The 16,641-nt window shown below is 55.7% G+C and overlaps 2 protein-coding genes across 7 annotated transcripts in view; one reads left to right on the forward strand and one right to left on the reverse strand.

Annotated features, from left to right (window-relative positions):
* Positions 1-1,394, reverse strand: part of P2RX3 (purinergic receptor P2X 3) — a 31,475-nt gene extending 30,081 nt beyond the window's left edge. Inside the window, exon 1 of the mRNA XM_006034772.2 lies at positions 1,276-1,394. Within this exon, the coding sequence (XP_006034834.1) occupies positions 1,276-1,394 (119 nt within the window). The remainder of the gene's footprint in view (positions 1-1,275) is intronic.
* A 1,666-nt stretch (positions 1,395-3,060) lies between these two features.
* On the forward strand, positions 3,061-14,862 carry SSRP1 (structure specific recognition protein 1). 6 transcript variants are annotated; one of them, XM_025216853.1, is made up of 18 exons: positions 3,061-3,208; positions 3,388-3,581; positions 4,668-4,853; positions 5,664-5,769; positions 6,066-6,256; positions 6,353-6,583; positions 7,009-7,112; positions 7,806-7,934; positions 9,367-9,588; positions 9,954-10,026; positions 10,211-10,270; positions 10,678-10,816; positions 11,132-11,177; positions 12,221-12,344; positions 13,210-13,380; positions 13,646-13,737; positions 13,997-14,177; positions 14,291-14,862. In XM_025216853.1, the coding sequence occupies exons 2-18, from the start codon at positions 3,528-3,530 to the stop codon at positions 14,357-14,359; spliced, it is 2,178 nt and encodes a 725-aa protein (XP_025072638.1). In that variant the 5' UTR covers positions 3,061-3,208; positions 3,388-3,527; the 3' UTR covers positions 14,360-14,862. The 6 variants fall into 6 exon arrangements, with proteins under 6 accessions (XP_025072638.1, XP_025072641.1, XP_025072642.1 ...); XM_025216856.1 differs by having other exon boundaries at positions 10,211-10,264; XM_025216857.1 differs by having other exon boundaries at positions 10,211-10,219.
* The last annotated feature ends 1,779 nt before the right edge of the window (positions 14,863-16,641 follow it).

Below are 16,641 nucleotides of genomic sequence, written 5' to 3' on the forward strand. Positions count from 1 at the left end.
GGGGCACATGCATGCTCAGCACCCCCAAATAGTTTTTTCTCCCTCCGCCTATGCCTTTCACATTTGCGCAGGAACACACACTGGCACCCCTTTTCACAGTCACTGTCTCACCCCATCCCATACATGTGTGATCTTCTCACCACTCCTTCCCACCCACAGCCATTGCCTCTGGACACATCCATGCAGAGACTTCCACCACCCATTCACCCTGAGGCATTCTTGCTGGTCCCCATGACAGACTCTGCCACCATGCCGGTGAACACAGTGGCTGGGTTTGCACATTCCCCCTTAAGGGTTGATGGGGGGTGTTTGCGGGAATTAGGACAGGGTAAATGAACCTGAACCCATGGTTTCTCCATACAACCCCCCTACATGCATACACACATACATGACTACACACGCATGCATTTATGCACAAACATACCATGCATGTCGATTCAGAACACTGGTGGAGCCAGGGGATAGTTGAGTCTCCATGGCCAGAGGGAGACAGCGCTTGGCACTCTGAGTTGGAGCAGTGGGAGCCTGGACACTTAATCCCACAGTCCTGCCCTTGCAACCCCCTCTCTGATGTCAATGCCAAGAAGGTCCCAGGGAACCCTGGGCTGTGTGTGATGTAAATCCTTCACCCTAGGCACCTGCCTCAGCCTCCTTTCTGGTTGTATCTGCCTAGAGTTCACTTTCCAGCCCCGCTCGTCTGCACTGCCTTGTGCTCCTGCTTGTCATCATCCCTTTATCTTCTCTCTCCCCTCCAATCCTGAATCTCACCCTCCTGCTCTGGATGCTCAGCTCCACACCATCTCAGTTCACCTAAATGCCTCTCACTCCTTGGGAGCTCACATATGCTTGTCAACATAGAGTCCCAGGACAGCTCTGGGTAGAGGGGACTCTGGAGTTGCTAAGGCCACCCTCTTCCCCTGTGTAGAGCTGTCTGGCTGTTCCCAGGCTGGGGAAAGGTGGGGGTTGGGAAGGATGGGAACTCACTGCAGGTGGGGGGTGAGTCAATCATATTCCACCCTGCCCAGCAAGTACCCCTTCCACCCACCATTTACACGTGTGCTTGTGGAGGCGTCCTCAGAAAGGATTCTGTGTTAGGGTGGGTCAGCCTGTCCCTGCCCCCTGCCCTTTCTCCTTCAGGAGCAGGGATCACGGCTGGACAGGTCTCTGCTGGAGGGGACCTCTTCTCATCTTCTGGGGTTCACCCTGTTCCAGGCTGGAACCAGTCACAGGTTGTCAGGGTGCTGGCCAGGCCAGTGCTGAGCTCCTTGCACTTACCCGATGAAGTATGAGACAATGAGCAGCTGCACGGCGCGGTTGATCACACCGATGGTCCAGCTCTTCACCACCACTGACTTGGTGGTCTCATAGGTGAAGAAGTTGGCTACACAATTCATCCCGGAAGAGACCGTGGGCATTTGGTACAGCGTGGGAAGAACTGGCTAATGCCTGCTAGCCCCGTCGAGATGGGATGCTGAGACCAAGGCAGGGATGGGAGATCAGTGGAGTGATGGGTGATGCTCTCAGAGCTACTTGGGAGGGCTGCTCCTTTAAACCTGGGATCCAGATGGTAGCCTTCCTCTGCCTTGCTGCTACTCTGGGCAGGCTGGAGCTGAGGGACCCCTTTATACAGTCTCCACCCCCATTCTCAGAGGACGGTGATGCTGGTGGGGAGAGGCAGGAAAAGGTGGGGCTTCATAGCCTGTTCATTGCCAAGCAGCTTCCCTGGTGTGTGCAAGTGAGTAGGTCCTTAATGCACCTGATGATTCCAGAGAGGAATCCACTTAGCGCATCTCAGCTCAGCAGCTTCTCCCTGACCAGCCGTGCCAATGTCCCTTACCCTCAGTTAACTGCCCCTGCCATCCCAACTCTGTGCCAACAGGAAGGGGGAGGAAGCTAAGCAAATACAGATCTCTCTGGGGACAAATCAGCAGCTGGTGAGCAGCAGGTAAAAATGGTCCCTGAAGACTAACATGGTCCATTTACCCGCAGAACAGGCACGTGACCAAGCCAGATGCCCGCCTTGCCTGTGTTATGCCTCTTAACATGCCTAGCTCTGCTTCTTGAAGGGTGAGGGAGGTGTTTATCCCTCCAGAGCTCATGCAGGCCTTAATTGCAGTCTCTCTGCTGAGACCGCATGGAAAGGACTCATCTGATTATTGGAGGTTGACAACCCCCTCCTCCAGTCCTCTGTCACAGCTACAGGGACAGATTGGCCATGCTACCCACTAGGCTTTGTGCTTGCACCACAATGAACTCCCAACCAGCCAGCCATGTGGGTTGGAGCGTTAGAGCCTCGTGCAGAACGTCCGGGAACGTCGGCTCTGCTGGGACACGGTGTGTGATGGGAACGACAGTTCCAGCAAGCACACACAACGTATCATGGAGCTCCACTCCACTGCCCCTTCCTTGCCCCTTGCTTCAGCAGGGCTGGTGCCTGGTGTAATCACCCACACACGGAAGGGCAGCCTGTGGTGGCAATGCAGTGTGACGGTGACACGAGTGTTGCTGTGGGATAGTAGAGAATAGTGTTGGCGCCGGGCCCTCCCGGTCACAGCAGCTCATGCTCTGGAGGTGTTGGTGCCCTCACACTTCGTAGGGGCCATGAAGGCTCCCCTGGACACACCCCGCGGCGCTTTCACCCTGCAAGGGGAGGGGGAGCACGCAACCCCTCTGCTTCTCCCCAGGGGCTGGCCCCACAGCCAGAAGGGTGGGCAGGGGGGCTTGGCAGCGGTGATGCCACAGCTGGGCGTCATGATGTCACCACGCCACGTGGCCACCCTGTGACGCAAGAACCATCCTGAGGTTGAGGACGCGTCAGCCCGGGACACTGACCAGGCGGGGGTCGCCTTAACAGCCCCGGGGGAGGGGGGGGGGCTCTGCCCAGAGCTCTCCCAGGACTCTATGGCGACAGGCGCCGCGAACCCCGCAGCAGCGCCCCCACAGCCGCCACCTCCTCCCAGCCCTACGCAGGGGATTCGGCCGCCAAGCGGCCTCTCTAGCCTCAGGCCTCCGGACACTCTATGCTCCCGAGCGCCTGCCCCCGGCGCGCCCTCTCTCGCCGGAGGCCTCCCACAGCTCTATGGTAGAGCTGGCGGCCTAGAGCGGCTTGCGGCGTCGCCATGGCCGCCCGGGCCGGAAGTGGGGGCGCCTTCCGGTGGCGGAAGCTTCGCGCGGGGTTCGTGTTGCGCAGGCGGGAAAGTGACCCCCGGTGAGCGGGGGAGGCGCGGGGCAAGGGTCGGGGATCGGGCGGAGGGGGATTGCCTCCCCCGGCTACGTGGCCCCCCCCGTGCCGCGCACCCCGGGTGGAGGGTGGGGTGTGCGGGGCCCGCTCTGCCCCCTCCCCCCCGCGGGGCCGCCTTGGGCTCATCCCTCCAGTCTCGCCGCCAGGTGCCTCCGGCTCGGCCGACGCCCGGTGCTCGCCGGCTGCAGCGGGGTGCTGACGCCCCTGGGCGTCTTCCCCGCCGGGTCCCGCCGCCCCAGGCGCTGCCCTGCCAGCCGGGCGCGGGCCGCAGGGGGCAGGAGCCGCCATGGCCGACACGCTGGAGTTCAACGAGATCTACCAGGAGGTGAAAGGGTCCATGGTGAGCGGGGCGGGGGACCCCGGGGCTGCCCCCAGGCTGAGCTGGACAGCTGCAGGGCGCAGTGGAGGGGGGGACCGCATGGCACCTGCTGTAGGGGCCTGGGGCACGTGGCCCAGCTTCTCGCCTGTCTCCTTTTTACTGTGTGCTTCAGGCTCAGGAGGCTTGCCCTGTGTCAGGCCCTTAAATTCGGGACCTTCTCCCCATTTCCCTGGAGGGAGGTAGTGTCCTGGAGTCTGTGCTGACACCAGCGCTTGGGACTGGGGCTGGCTTACTTTCAGAGGAGGCACAACATGATCGGACCCTGTTTGGTTTAGCATCTGTGGGGTAATAAAGGGGCTTTGAGGCTGTCCAGGGGACTGAGGCCGTAGCCCCAGAATCCTGCCTGCGTTCCCAGCTGGCATTTTATCTGGGGAAGGGAAGACTCATAACTTCCTGCCCTAAACTTCTGAATCGGGTTGTGGAGGTTGTGGGAGGGGTCCATGACTTGAGTGATTGCAGCATGGGATCTGGCTTGCACAAGAAATTTAAGATTGAGGTGTGTCCGTTTGTTGGTTGACCACATACGTGTGCAGGGATTTAAGCTTCATAAGCTAACTTATCTGAGTCCCGGGACATCTGAATGTGTGGCTGCAGTTCCCACAAATGTTCCCAACTGATTCACGTGCCTGTGAAATACGGCTGAGCAGGGTTCTTGTCCCAAATGGTCGGTTGTTTTTTAAGCCAAAACAGGGTGTGAATGCAGGGCGCACACTGCCAGTTTGGTTGGTTGTGTCCCAAACCATGGAGCTCCTGTGGGAGTCATTGTTGGAGGATGAGGAATGGCTGATTTTGGGGTGCCTCTTGCCCAGGGAGTGGGGGTTGCTGGTATGTTACATCTGGCCTGCAAGATGCATACAGTCTTATTTTCAAAAGGAGCGGTAGTGAGGCCTCCTTGGCTCAAATGTAAGAGGATGGTTGGCTTCTACTGGTGATTCAGGGAGCGCTCCCTGGCTCTGTCCACTTTGTTCATATCTTGCTCATGGGCGATGGCCTGTGTGGGGGAGGTTCTGGCTCCTGCCCACCAACCTCTGTGTCTCTTCCTGCCAGAATGATGGGCGGTTGCGCCTGAGTCGCCAAGGTGTGATCTTCAAGAACAGCAAGACAGGCAAAGTGGACAACATCCAAGCTTCGGAGCTGTCGGAGGGTGTCTGGCGCCGTGTGGCGCTGGGCCATGGTCTCAAACTGATCACCAAAAATGGCCACGTCTACAAGTATGATGGTTTCAGGGAATCGGTGAGTCCTTTTCTTTTGATAGTGACCAGGGTCAGAGGTGGCAGCTGGTGTCCTTGTGGGGGAGACCTCCTGCCTTCTCAAGAGTGGAGGGGGGACCACATGCCCCCCCCCCTCCATATGGTCTCTTAGCCTCTTGCTGGATGCTAGGCGTGCAGCTCATGCCCTCATGAGTGTTACATCTTGTTGGGTTCTAGTCATGCACTCATTCCTCCTACCGTCTGTGTATCTTTTTCCTGGACCATACAGTTTGTTGTGACCTTTGGCTCTCAGCTTTTCTGTGTGAGCTGCCAGTGCTTTCTGAACCTGAGTCTCTCCCTATGAACTGTCCAGCAAAGACTCAGTACTGGTAACACCTCCTCCCTGCTGTCCTTTCAATATAATAACAGGGTCTACCCCAGGGGTGGGCAATTATTTCGGGCGGAGGGTCACTTACTGAGTTTTGGCAAGCTATCGAGGGCCACATGACAGGCAGCCAGGGGCAGATAAATATTAATTTTCTGAATTTTTTTTATGGGCTCCGCGGGCCGGATAGAATGGCCTGCGGACCGCATTTTGTCCACCTCTGGTCTACTCTGTGCTTCTTGGTAAGCACTACAAATTACAACCAGGCCATCTCCTGGATGAGTATTCCTGCTAGAGTCTCCTTCAGCTGCTCTGTCATCACTCCAGGGGCATTGCTGTGGTACTAATGTTAGTCTGTTCTCTCGGAGAGGAAGGAAGTCCAGTGCTTTGGTATGGGTTGGGGTAAGAGGTATGGCTTAAGCCAGAGGTTCATAATCACTTTTCATCTATGTTTTCTCTCCCACTTAGGAGTTTGACAAACTCTCAGATTTCTTTAAATCTCACTATCGCCTAGAACTGGCAGAGAAGGACCTGTGTGTGAAAGGGTGGAACTGGGGAACTGTGCGGTTTGGAGGTGAGTTGGGGAGAAGTTGGATGGGAGGGAGTGGAATTGGGGCACATCTTTGGCGCTGCAGTGAAACTATTTTGGCCCTACTGCAAATGATGCGTGCTCGCAAGAGTGAAGCTGAGAGAGAGGAACCTGCTGTTCTGCCCTTTTGTGCAGAGGCATTTTGCTTTTGGCCATGGTTGAATAGAAAAGATCAATGAAAGGTGAACCTGCTCATGAAAGGGCACTGGCTGGGATCCCCCACTGTGTGGGGCAGTCTGGTGACTCCTGCCAATCTATTTGGTTTCCACTGCTCTGTGCAGGCCAGCTTCTCTCCTTTGACATTGGGGAGCAGCCAGTGTTTGAGATCCCTCTCAGCAATGTGTCACAGTGTACAACGGGCAAGAATGAAGTGACGTTGGAGTTCCATCAAAATGATGATGCTGAGGTGTCCCTCATGGAGGTGCGCTTCTACGTCCCTCCCACACAGGAGGACGGTGTGGACCCTGTGGAGGTACGTGTAGGCCAGGAGGGCTGGCAGGCAGGGCAAGGGTGAGGGGAAGCCTCTGCTAACCCCACTTCCTTTCCTCCTTTCCCTCGTATGAGATAGGCGTTTGCCCAGAACGTGCTCTCCAAGGCAGATGTCATCCAAGCAACTGGGGACGCCATCTGCATATTCCGGGAGTTGCAGTGCCTGACGCCACGTGGTCGCTACGATATTCGCATTTACCCCACTTTTCTGCATCTGCATGGCAAGACCTTTGACTATAAGATTCCCTACCCCACCGTGCTGCGGCTCTTCCTACTGCCCCACAAGGACCAGCGGCAGATGTTTTTTGTGGTGAGCATCCCTCCTTTCTCAGAGTGCAGACAGCTCATCCCCTGGTCTCTAAGCTTTGAACTATCTTCAAAGACCCAGTAAATCTCCTTTGTGTCAGGATATGGGGTGTGATAGGGGTAGAGAGCCTGGTGAAGAGAGAGGAGCACTCATGTTGTTGTGGAGGTAGGGGTTTGGGGCAGCATAGTGGGGAATGGGATTTTGAGCTTTGCTCTTCTAGAAGACTCTGGCTCTAGCCTGACCACAGAGCAGAGGATGCTGGTTAGCTCAAGAGAGTTGTGAGAAGGACATGGGGCCTTTCCCCTTCTGCGGGTACTGGTTTCAATCTGTCCCAAAGTCAGGAGGGACTGACTGGGCTCTGGGTTGGGGGTGGAATAGGAGGATTGTGGACATCCCTCACCTCACCCTGTACTTGGCTGCTTCTCCAGATCAGCTTGGACCCTCCGATAAAGCAGGGCCAGACGCGCTACCACTTCCTGATCCTGCTGTTCTCCAAGGATGAGGACATCTCTCTGACTCTTAACATGAATGAGTGAGCATCCTTCCCCCACACTTTGCAGCCCTGCTTAGTGCCCCAGCCAGGGTCTGTCTGCTCCTGCTGCTTTTACCTTGTTTATGGCAGGAAGCTTCAGCCTTTCATCAGTCTTAGAGGACCCTGACTGCTTGGTCCAAGAGCCTAGTGATCCTCACCCATATGGCTCTGATTCACAGACTCTTTCAGAGCTGCTTGGGGAGTGGCCTTTTGATGTGTGGAGGCTAGAAGAAAGGAGTGGACACCCCTCTCCCCCCTTTACTTTGGTGTAATATACTATAATCCTATGTGGGAATCCTATTCTGGGAAAACCTCAGTAAAATATATCGGTGTAGATGTCTTGTGTCCTCAGCTATCCCAGCGTAGCAGTTGGTTCAATGCAAACTGGCACTGTAATAATGCTTACTGCAGCATCTGTCCAGAGATCACTTATAGTCTGTGGTCTGGACACTAGTGGCATTTTATATTGGTGTTAACGTGCCTTATGTCCAGGACATCATTCTTTTGGTGTTCTGGGAGCAGATGTGGTTGTCTTATTTCCCCTGGTCTTCTCGCTAGTCCTGCTTTTACCATGTGCGGAGGCCTCTTTGTGATCTGATCTCTCTGTTGGTACAAAATCTCCTGGGCCTCTGGGTGTCTGTGGGTTCAGACTTATCTCTCTTCTTACTGCTGACTTTCTGTTCTGCCCCTTAGGGAGGAGGTGGAGAAGCGATTTGAGGGCCGGCTCACGAAGAATATGTCCGGCTCCCTGTATGAGATGGTCAGCCGGGTCATGAAAGCGCTAGTGAACCGCAAGATCACTGTACCTGGCAACTTCCAGGGGTGAGGCATAGTGTGTGCTGGGGGGTGGGTGTTGGACCCTGCAGCAGGAAGACCCAGTGTTTTGGGGCATGGGGAATGGGATGTTAGGCTTTGCCTGACTGAGACTGACTCTGGTCTGGCCCCAGAGTAGGGGGGCTGCTTAGCATAAGAGGACAGGGAATGGTCTGCATAGCTTCTTTCTAGGGGGTATTGGTTTCAGTTTGTCCCAGGTCAGGTGGGACTGACTGGTTCTGAGGCAGGGGCGGGCAATTATTTCAGGCGGAGGACTGCTTATCGATTTTTAGCAAGCTGTCGAGGGCCGCATGGGTAGCCCCGCCCCTTGATAGGTACCCTGCCCCTGGTTGCCGTCTTGGGACTAGAAGTCCCGCCCTCTAAGCTCTGACCTTTGCCACCAGAAGTCCCTCCCCATGTTCCCAGAAGTACTCCTTTCAGCGAGGGGTTTTGCCATCTTGGAACTGGAAAAATACCAAATTATATTCTAAAAAGCAAACATCTACAACATCCATTAATTTGATTTCAAAAAACATTTTCGCCTTGATTTACATGTGTTTGTGTGGTGTGCATAGAGGTGATTGCACAATAGTTTATATTGAAGTCTCACACTTGTATATTGTGGGGGGGTGGGTGTAGGTTTGTTGGGGGCTGTGGGCATGGTGTGGATATGTGGGGTGTGGGTGGGTATGGGGTTCTTGGGTGGGGGACTGTGTGGAGGGAGGGTGGCTGGGGTTTGTGTATGGCAGTGTGAAGGGGGGGTGTGGGGATAGGGAGAGTCCCACACGCACATGAACACGCACACTCTGCCCCTGCCTACACGTGTGCATGCACACACACACTGCCCCTGCCAACATGCAGGCACGCATCCCCGTACCACTGGGGCCCTGTGCTCCCCGGTCTGGCCATGAAGCCCGGAGCACCATGTGGTGCTGGAGCAGGGTGAGGGCAGGAAGCAGGGAAATAGCTGGGGGTGGGTGTGGCTGGGCTCCTGCCTCCTGCTGTCAGCTCTCCCTGGGTTCTCCTGCCCAGTGCCTATTGTCTTTGACAGGCAGCCAGGAGCAGATAAATATTTTCTAAATATTTTAGGGGGTCCCGCGGGCCAGATTTTGCCTGCTCTTGCTCTGAGAAGACTCAGAGCTGCCCCCGTGGGAGAGATTTCAATGGTCCATAAGCTGCTGTGCCCAAGACAGTGGTACTAAGCTCTCTCTTCTCGCATTGTGACACAGAGCTGCCTGTGAGAAGGGTTTCAAATATGATGGGGGAGGGCTTCTGCCTCACAGTGCCAAGAGCTGAGGCTTCTTATCTTGATGTGGCTGACCATGCGAGTGTTTGGGGAGAGTGGGGATTGCCCCTGTATGACTGGACTTTGGGCAAGTGCCTGCACATGGACCTTTTATGTGTATAACCCAGCTGTGTGTTCCCTCCCTGGCCCGCACAGGCACTCAGGGGCCCAGTGCATCACCTGCTCCTACAAGGCCAGCTCAGGGCTGCTGTACCCACTGGAGCGTGGGTTCATCTATGTGCACAAGCCCCCTGTGCACATCCGCTTTGACGAGATCTCCTTTGTCAACTTTGCCCGTGGGACCACTACCACCCGCTCCTTTGACTTTGAGATTGAGACCAAGCAGGCCACACAGTACACCTTCAGCAGCATAGAACGGTAAGCATCCCTACCTCTGTCCCAGCATCCGTTCATCCTTCACCCACCACTGCATGTGGTACATCTTCAGGAGCATAGAGAGGTGATTGTGCTTCACCCAAATGCTGACTGCTTGCTTAAATCCTATAGGTGCACAAGCAGCTGTCCTCTTCCATTCCCTCACAGCTTCCCCCCCTCCCCCAGCTCCCTGGGTGATTCATTACTGATGTCCCATGCCTCCTGGGATGGGCTCCTCTCCCTTGCCACAGTGCCGTCCTCCCCCAGGTAGTTGGCTGTGCCCCACATATACTGTGGGCCTGCCAGTGGTGTGTTGGTTGGGTGAGTGTTGGGCCTGGCCTTCTTGTGACTGCTGTTTGGTCCTGCAGGGAAGAGTATGGGAAGCTTTTTGACTTTGTCAATGCCAAGAAGCTGAACATCAAGAACCGAGGACACAAGGAGGTACTGGCAGGGTGGGGGCAGGGATGGCAGGGTTGGCCTGGCCCCCCTTTCCCACTACTGCTCTGGAATTGCTCCCCGACTGGCCAGGGGTGCGTGGGGGAGGGGCTGGGCTGGGCCAGGGCTTCTTTCTTCTGCTCCAGATTCGGCCTCTATTTCATTTTCTCTTCTTTCCTTGCCCTTGTAGAAGAAAAAGGTCCGTCCGATTCCCCTCTTCTTCCTCCTCCTCCTCCTCCTCCTGGTGCAGGTTTCCTGTGCATGGCTGTGGTGATCCCTACTAACCCCCATAACCATGCATGAGCCATAAGAGGGAAGTGGGGGGCTGTTGCTCCCTGCTTTTCCCCTTGAGTGGGCTTCACTTACCCCAGTTCACACCACTGGTGTTCCCCGCACCGTCCCCAGAGCGAGGGGCACGCTGGACGTGTGCTGACCTTCGTCTGTGGACTGCATGCCGCCTCTGCTCAGAGTGCTGGGGCCACCATGTGTGGAGTTGACTCCTAGGGTCAGGGCAGTGCCCAGGAGCATGCTGGGAGTTGTAGTTCTAGGTTCTCCGCATGCTAGGGTGGGGAGGAGAGTGTCTGTCTGCCCCTCTTTGAGGGTGGGAAAGGGGAAAGGGTGGAGAGCAGCACTCACTGCCTCCCCATGGTGCTCCAGGACATCAAGCAGAGCTATGATGAATATGCTGATTCAGATGAGGACCAGCATGACGCCTACCTGGAGAGGATGAAGGAAGAGGGCAAGATCCGTGAGGAGAATGCCAATGACAGCAGCGATGAGTCTGGGGAAGAGACAGGTGAGGGCCCTGCCTTCGGGTAGGGTGGGATAGGTGGGGCAGGAGCAGCATTGGTGCTGACTGCTTCCTAGTGCTCCTCTCCTTTCAGCTGAGAGCTCTCCCTAGCTGAGACCTGGGAGATTCTGCCTCCTTGCGGTGGGTGGTTGGGGCTATTGACTCAGTCTCAGTGGTGGGGAGTGGGGAGGTCCTGTCTCCTTTATTTGGTCCTTTCCCAGCCTCCTGAGAGCTTCCACTGCTGGGTGACTGCTGTGTACCTCCTGCCCAGCCTGCCATGACCCCCAGCAGTCAGACTGACTTGTATGCTTTCTCTTCCAGATGAGTCATTCAACCCTGGGGAGGAGGATGATGATGTGGCAGAGGAGTGAGTAGGGGCTGGGGGGGGCCTGTTCCTATTTCTGGGTGGATGGGTAGGTGGGTGTCCCTTGATACCCTCTTGGCATGGCCTAAGTGGTGCTACCAGTGCCAGCCTGGCTGTGGTGGTTGAGGGTGCTATGGCTTGGCATAGGTGCCTACCCCTCACAGTGCCCACCAGTTCTAGATCCTGGCTCAGTGGTAGGAGGGAATCTTGACAGGGGATGCTGTCAGTGCCATCTTCTCTAGGAGATGTGAGACTGACCTGCTTGCCCCTCTGCTGGGGCTTTTCACAGGAGTTGCGGGGAATATTAAGCAAAGCAGCACCTGAGCAATGTGGCTTGGCTGACTAGTGAGGATCCAGTTGGATTCTTCACTTCCTGCCCCCATTGTAGCAGTGCTACAAGCAAGGAAGCAGCTACTATCTTTCCCCTCTGATCTGGCTGCATTTCTGTAGCAGGTTCTGTCTGCATCTAAAGTTCTTGAGCTAGTTACCTATAAGTTCTTTGGGGGAAGGTGCCTAACACCCTGGGACAAGGGCTCTGATGTTCTGTGCCCATCCCAGGCACTGCGATGAGGCATGAGGTTTGGTCTTTCCTCTTGTCTTTGGTCAGGCTCTGTGCTTCAGAATGGTCTTTTGATGAGAGCTGATGTTCTTAGATTGTACCTTGGCCAGAGGGATTCCTAAAAGAGCAGGAAAACAGGCCAAGGGGCTTGCTCTTTGAGGTCAGCACTCACTTGGGAGTCCCTCAAGTGGGAAAGATGAGGGGAGGGTACAGGGCCCTATTGGAGAATTGCAGAGCCAGAACAAGACATTACGGCTTGTTCCCAGGGACAGGCTAGGCCCTGGCTTCTCTCTGGGTAAGGGCTGGCTTCTGTGTAAAATGCATCTACCCCTATAGCTAAGGTCTCAGAGGTGGCCTCTTTATGTCATGCCCCCAGATAACCTTCATTTTTGTCCTCGCTAAAGCACCTTCTTGGAGTTTGCGATCCCTGCCCCCAGTAACTCTTCTGGGCATGGGGCTGATTCCCAGCTGATGCTTCCTCCTGCAGATTCAACAGTCATCCCTCAGCCAGCTCCTCTAGTGGTGATGGTGACAGTGACCGTGACGAGAAGAAACCAGCCAAGAAGGCCAAGATTGTCAGGGAGCGCAAACCTCGCAAGAAACAGTTGGAGGTGAGGGCTGTGCCCAGGCAAGGGGAGAAGCAAGATGGGGTTGGATGCAGTGGTCCCCAGTGCTTTCTACAACCAAGCAACATCCTCTGTCCTGGGAGGATGTGTCAGCTTCACTCCTCACTAGCTTGCCTTGCTCCTGCCCTGCAGGGATCCTCTGTTGGCACGTGAAGACCCAGGTCTTCATGCTACTGACGTGGCCAGTGGGTACCCTGAGCTCTGGGAAGCTGGTCTGACACTCCTGCTCCCCCTGACCTGACTTCCCACAAGGCAGTGACCAGTCTGTAGAGGGGATGACTTTGACTTAGACTCTGCTTGTGGCCCACTTGCCAAGCCCAGGATAGCTCTGTAGCCTCCCTCCACCCCTGCCAGTCCAGTTCTGTCAGCTCAGTGTATCATCTGAGCCCTAGTAGCAATTTTCTGTCCAGGTAGAGCTCCATCAGGAATAATTCCCCTCCAAAGGGCTTGTGTTGCTGGGGCCCAGTGGATGTCCTGGCTGTGGGGGGGGTGTTCCCCTCTAGCCATGCTGTTAATGGGGCTTGGGCGGGGAATGACCTCAGCCCTTGCTATGAGGAGATCCTCTGAGCCCATGAGCTCTAAGGGGATCTCATGCTGCTTCTCTCTCTTTCCCCTTCTCCCTCCCTTGCTGCCCCCTTCCACTGTCCCAGGGTAAGAAAAGCAAGGACCCCGATGCCCCCAAGCGAGGGGTGTTCCACTCTAGCCATGCTGTTAATGGGGCTTGGGCGGGGAATGACCTCAGCCCTTGCTATGAGGAGATCCTCTGAGCCCATGAGCTCTAAGGGGATCTCATGCTGCTTCTCTCTCTTTCCCCTTCTCCCTCCCTTGCTGCCCCCTTCCACTGTCCCAGGGTAAGAAAAGCAAGGACCCCGATGCCCCCAAGCGGCCAATGTCTGCCTACATGCTCTGGCTAAATGCTAGTCGTGAGAAGATAAAATCAGACCACCCTGGCATCAGCATCACCGACTTGTCCAAGAAGGCTGGGGAGCTCTGGAAGGCCATGTCCAGGGAGAAGAAAGAGGTAAAGGACTGGGAGGAGCTGTGGTAGCATGTTTGAATTGTTAGGGTAGTGTGGGTGCGACGGGGCTGCCAGGATGGTGTTGGTAGGTCTGTGCCTGGGGGATGCCATCCTCTGGCCCTTAGGATGGTTGGGTGGCTTGCTGAGTTGTGAGATTGCCAGTTGGGGGTGGGATGGTGTATGGTGCAGGAGTAGCAGCATGTTGGGTGGGGGGCAGGGGTGGAATTGCTGTTGTGGGTTTGTGACTGACACTGTGCACTTCCAACAGGTGTGGGAACGCAAGGCAGAAGATGCCAAGAGAGACTATGAGAAGGCCATGAAAGAATACAGTGTTGGGGGCAAATCAGAGAGCTCCAGGACGTGAGTGCACCAGCCTTTGGGGAACCCAGGGGAGGGTGGGAGCGATAAGGAGTCATGTCTCCTTTTGGAGGACCCATTCTGCCCGGGAAAGGTGAGCGAGATTGTGGTGAATTACTTCTGTTCCCTCCCATTATGGTGGAGCCTGGGCACTTCCCCAGGGTGGGGTGAGCAAGCCCCCCATGGCTGTACCATCCCAGAGGCAGGGACCCAGGTGGTGGCTGTGGGTAACCTCTGTGCCCGGTGGCTCTCTTGTATTTAGGGAGAAGTCAAAAAAGAAGAAGAAGAAGCAGGAGAAACAGGTGAAGGGGAAAGTGGAGAAGAAGGGGGTGTCTTCCAAATCTCCATCTTCGAAGTCCCCAGTCAAGCCGACCACTGAAAGCTTCAAGAGCAAGGAGTTTGTCTCCAGTGATGAAAGCTCCTCAGGCGAGAGCAAGAAGGAGGTAGGTGCATCACTGCCTTCCATGGGTGGGGGCCCCATCCTCCAGCTGGCTGCTGTACCCATGGCTCTTGCATGTGTCACCGGCTGACTCTCTCTTTTCATGCATTCCCCCAGGACTCGGAGGAGGAGGAGATTGCCAGCACACCCCCCAGCTCAGAGGACTCAGCATCTGGCTCAGATTAGAGAACCTACCCCTGCCCTCCCTTCAGCCCCGCCCCTTGAGCCAATGACACTCTTCTTATGTCAGCAGGGCAAGGCCCAGTCCTCTGCACCCAGGTTTCCCGTCATCCAACTGGGAGGACTGGAGGGGTGGTGTCATACTGAGGTCCACACCATTGGCTAGAACCAGACCTTGGCTCTGCTCCTTCCCTGATGCCTCTGCCCTGGCCCCAGCCACCTCCTGCTGTGTCCTGCTCCCTGAGCTCTACCATCCTTCACAGCTCCTGCTGGTGAGGGTTTAGGAAGCACACACTTCCTTTCTTTGCATGTCACTGAAGGGTACTTGGGGGGTCCTTTGTGTGATAGGCTGTGAAGAGTGTGGTGGGGGAGTGTTGGGGAGCTGGCTGCAAGGGCTCCTAGGCCCCTCGCTTTCTTGCCCTATCAGTGTTTTTATGTTTCGATTTGTTTCTTTTTTTTGTATTTCTGGGCTGCCACATGGGTTGAATTAAAAATCAAGTGTCTTTGGACAGAGCTTCTCTGTGGGTAATCAGAGGGATGGAATGGGTGGACACAGACAAAGAGCTGTATCTGCCCAAGAGAAATCTACACCCTCACCCATAGGGGACCTGCCAGGTTTGCTTGTGCCAGGTGCATATCTCTGGCACTTCGGTGCATGTGTGACACTCCCCACAATGCTGAGTTGGGGCCAGAGCCGTATCTCACTGCCTTCCATTAAGACTGCTGGCCCCTGCAGCAGCCCTAATTGTGTTAAAGGGCCATCTAGCCTCTTCAGAGCAGCCTAATGGAGGCAGGCGGTCAATAGAGAGCAGCCTTAAGCTGAGCTTGGGGGCTCTCTGCCCTAACTCCGAGGAGGGAGGGGCAGACTACCATCTGGTACCACTGCCACTTTCAAGGAGGACTTAAATCAGCCACCCCTGCTGCAGACACAGGTGGAATCAGGAGCTCAGCTCTGCCCTACCATGCAGGAGGCATAAGGAGGAGGCTACATCTTGCCATTTCTGCCCTTCCCCATCTCCCTGCCATTTAGTGTCATTTTCTACTCCACCTTTGGGCCTGTAGCTCTTATCCTCTTAATCAGTAACAGCCAGGAGAGGAGGGGGAGAAGCTCTGCAAAGTGGATCAGCAGATGGATGGGGCTACTTCCATTACAGCTCTCTCCCCACTACGTTCCTGCCAAGGCGTGCTAATCTGACCTGGGGAATGCGTCCTGATCAGATTAGTGCCTATTACCGGACCTCAGTACTCCATTAGAGGAGCTACAGGAGACCTTCCGGCTCCATTTCCCATCACCTGTGATGCAGAGCTCCTTCTCTGTCTTCTTTAATTGAATCAGTGCTGAGCTGTCTTGCTGAGAACTGTCTTTGGAGCTCTTGGAGAGGGAAGAGAGCTGTGCCTGGTGAGGGGGAGGGGAGGTGGAATGTGCTGGGCAGCCTGGGGCCCTTCTGAGCCAGCCAGCCAGAGGTTAATATTTGTGCAGATGGAGGATGCCCTGCTTGTGAAATTCCCTAGGCTCCCATTTCCATGAGCTTAGTTTTCTGGAGGTTATTTACTGGAACCTCCCAGCTGCCAGCAGTTAATTGGGAAGATGTGCTAATGGCAGCCAAAGCAACTCCTCCATCCAGGCAGCATGAATCTGTCTTTATACTGGTCCTGTGAGCCAGATAAAGCACTGGGGGCTCTCCCTCACTTTCCAGGGGGTGCTGCCTCCTTTCTGGGTGCAGAAGGAAGGAGTATGGGGTGGTGTTGGGTAACATACAGAAGTTGTGGGAAGGGCTGCTCAACACTGGTGTGAGAGTGGGTGGCTGTTGGGAGGGGGGACATGTTGAAGAGAAGGTTTTGCATCCAGTGAACTGAGAAGTGCTTGCCCCAGCTTCCGTTGGTTGTCGCTGCAGCTCGGGCAGGCTTTGGGGAGCAGGACAGGGAGAGCTATGGACGGCGGGGGTGATTGTGTGGAGGGGTGCAAGAGTGGAGGGGCTTCACCTGAACTAGCTTTAGAGCTCCAGCACCACGATCCTGCTTGTCCTCCAGAGGGGGCCCCAGGGAAGGAGGGCTGCAAGGGCCATCTAGTCCCGTCCTGCACTCGAGGTAGGGTCATCTCTAAGTAAGTTGAAGGGAGGCTGTCTCCCAGGCAGGGGTTGAGGAGCCCGGGTGTAAATTTTGGGTTTAAAATTCCTAACGCACTGGTTAAAGCGTGCCGCACCAGGTTTAGCTGCTCAAGCTGTGCGGGACGGGCGAGGAGCGTCCCTGGGCACGACGGAGCTACAGCCCTAGCTCCTGCATGGTCG

Source organism: Alligator sinensis, unplaced genomic scaffold (assembly GCF_000455745.1).
Source record: "Alligator sinensis unplaced genomic scaffold, ASM45574v1 scaffold639_1, whole genome shotgun sequence".
NCBI lineage: Eukaryota > Metazoa > Chordata > Crocodylia > Alligatoridae > Alligator > Alligator sinensis.

What these genes read in the sequence shown, in the direction of transcription:
- SSRP1 (XM_025216853.1), top strand. Translation starts at nt 3,528, where the DNA reads ATGGCCGACACGCTGGAGTTCAACGAGATCTACCAGGAGGTGAAAGGG. An exon ending in AGGAGGTGAAAGGGTCCATG is followed by an intron (nt 3,582 to 4,667) that starts GTGAGCGGGGCG and finishes TCTTCCTGCCAG; the next exon opens with AATGATGGGCGGTTGCGCCT. An exon ending in ACGGTGTGGACCCTGTGGAG is followed by an intron (nt 6,257 to 6,352) that starts GTACGTGTAGGC and finishes CGTATGAGATAG; the next exon opens with GCGTTTGCCCAGAACGTGCT.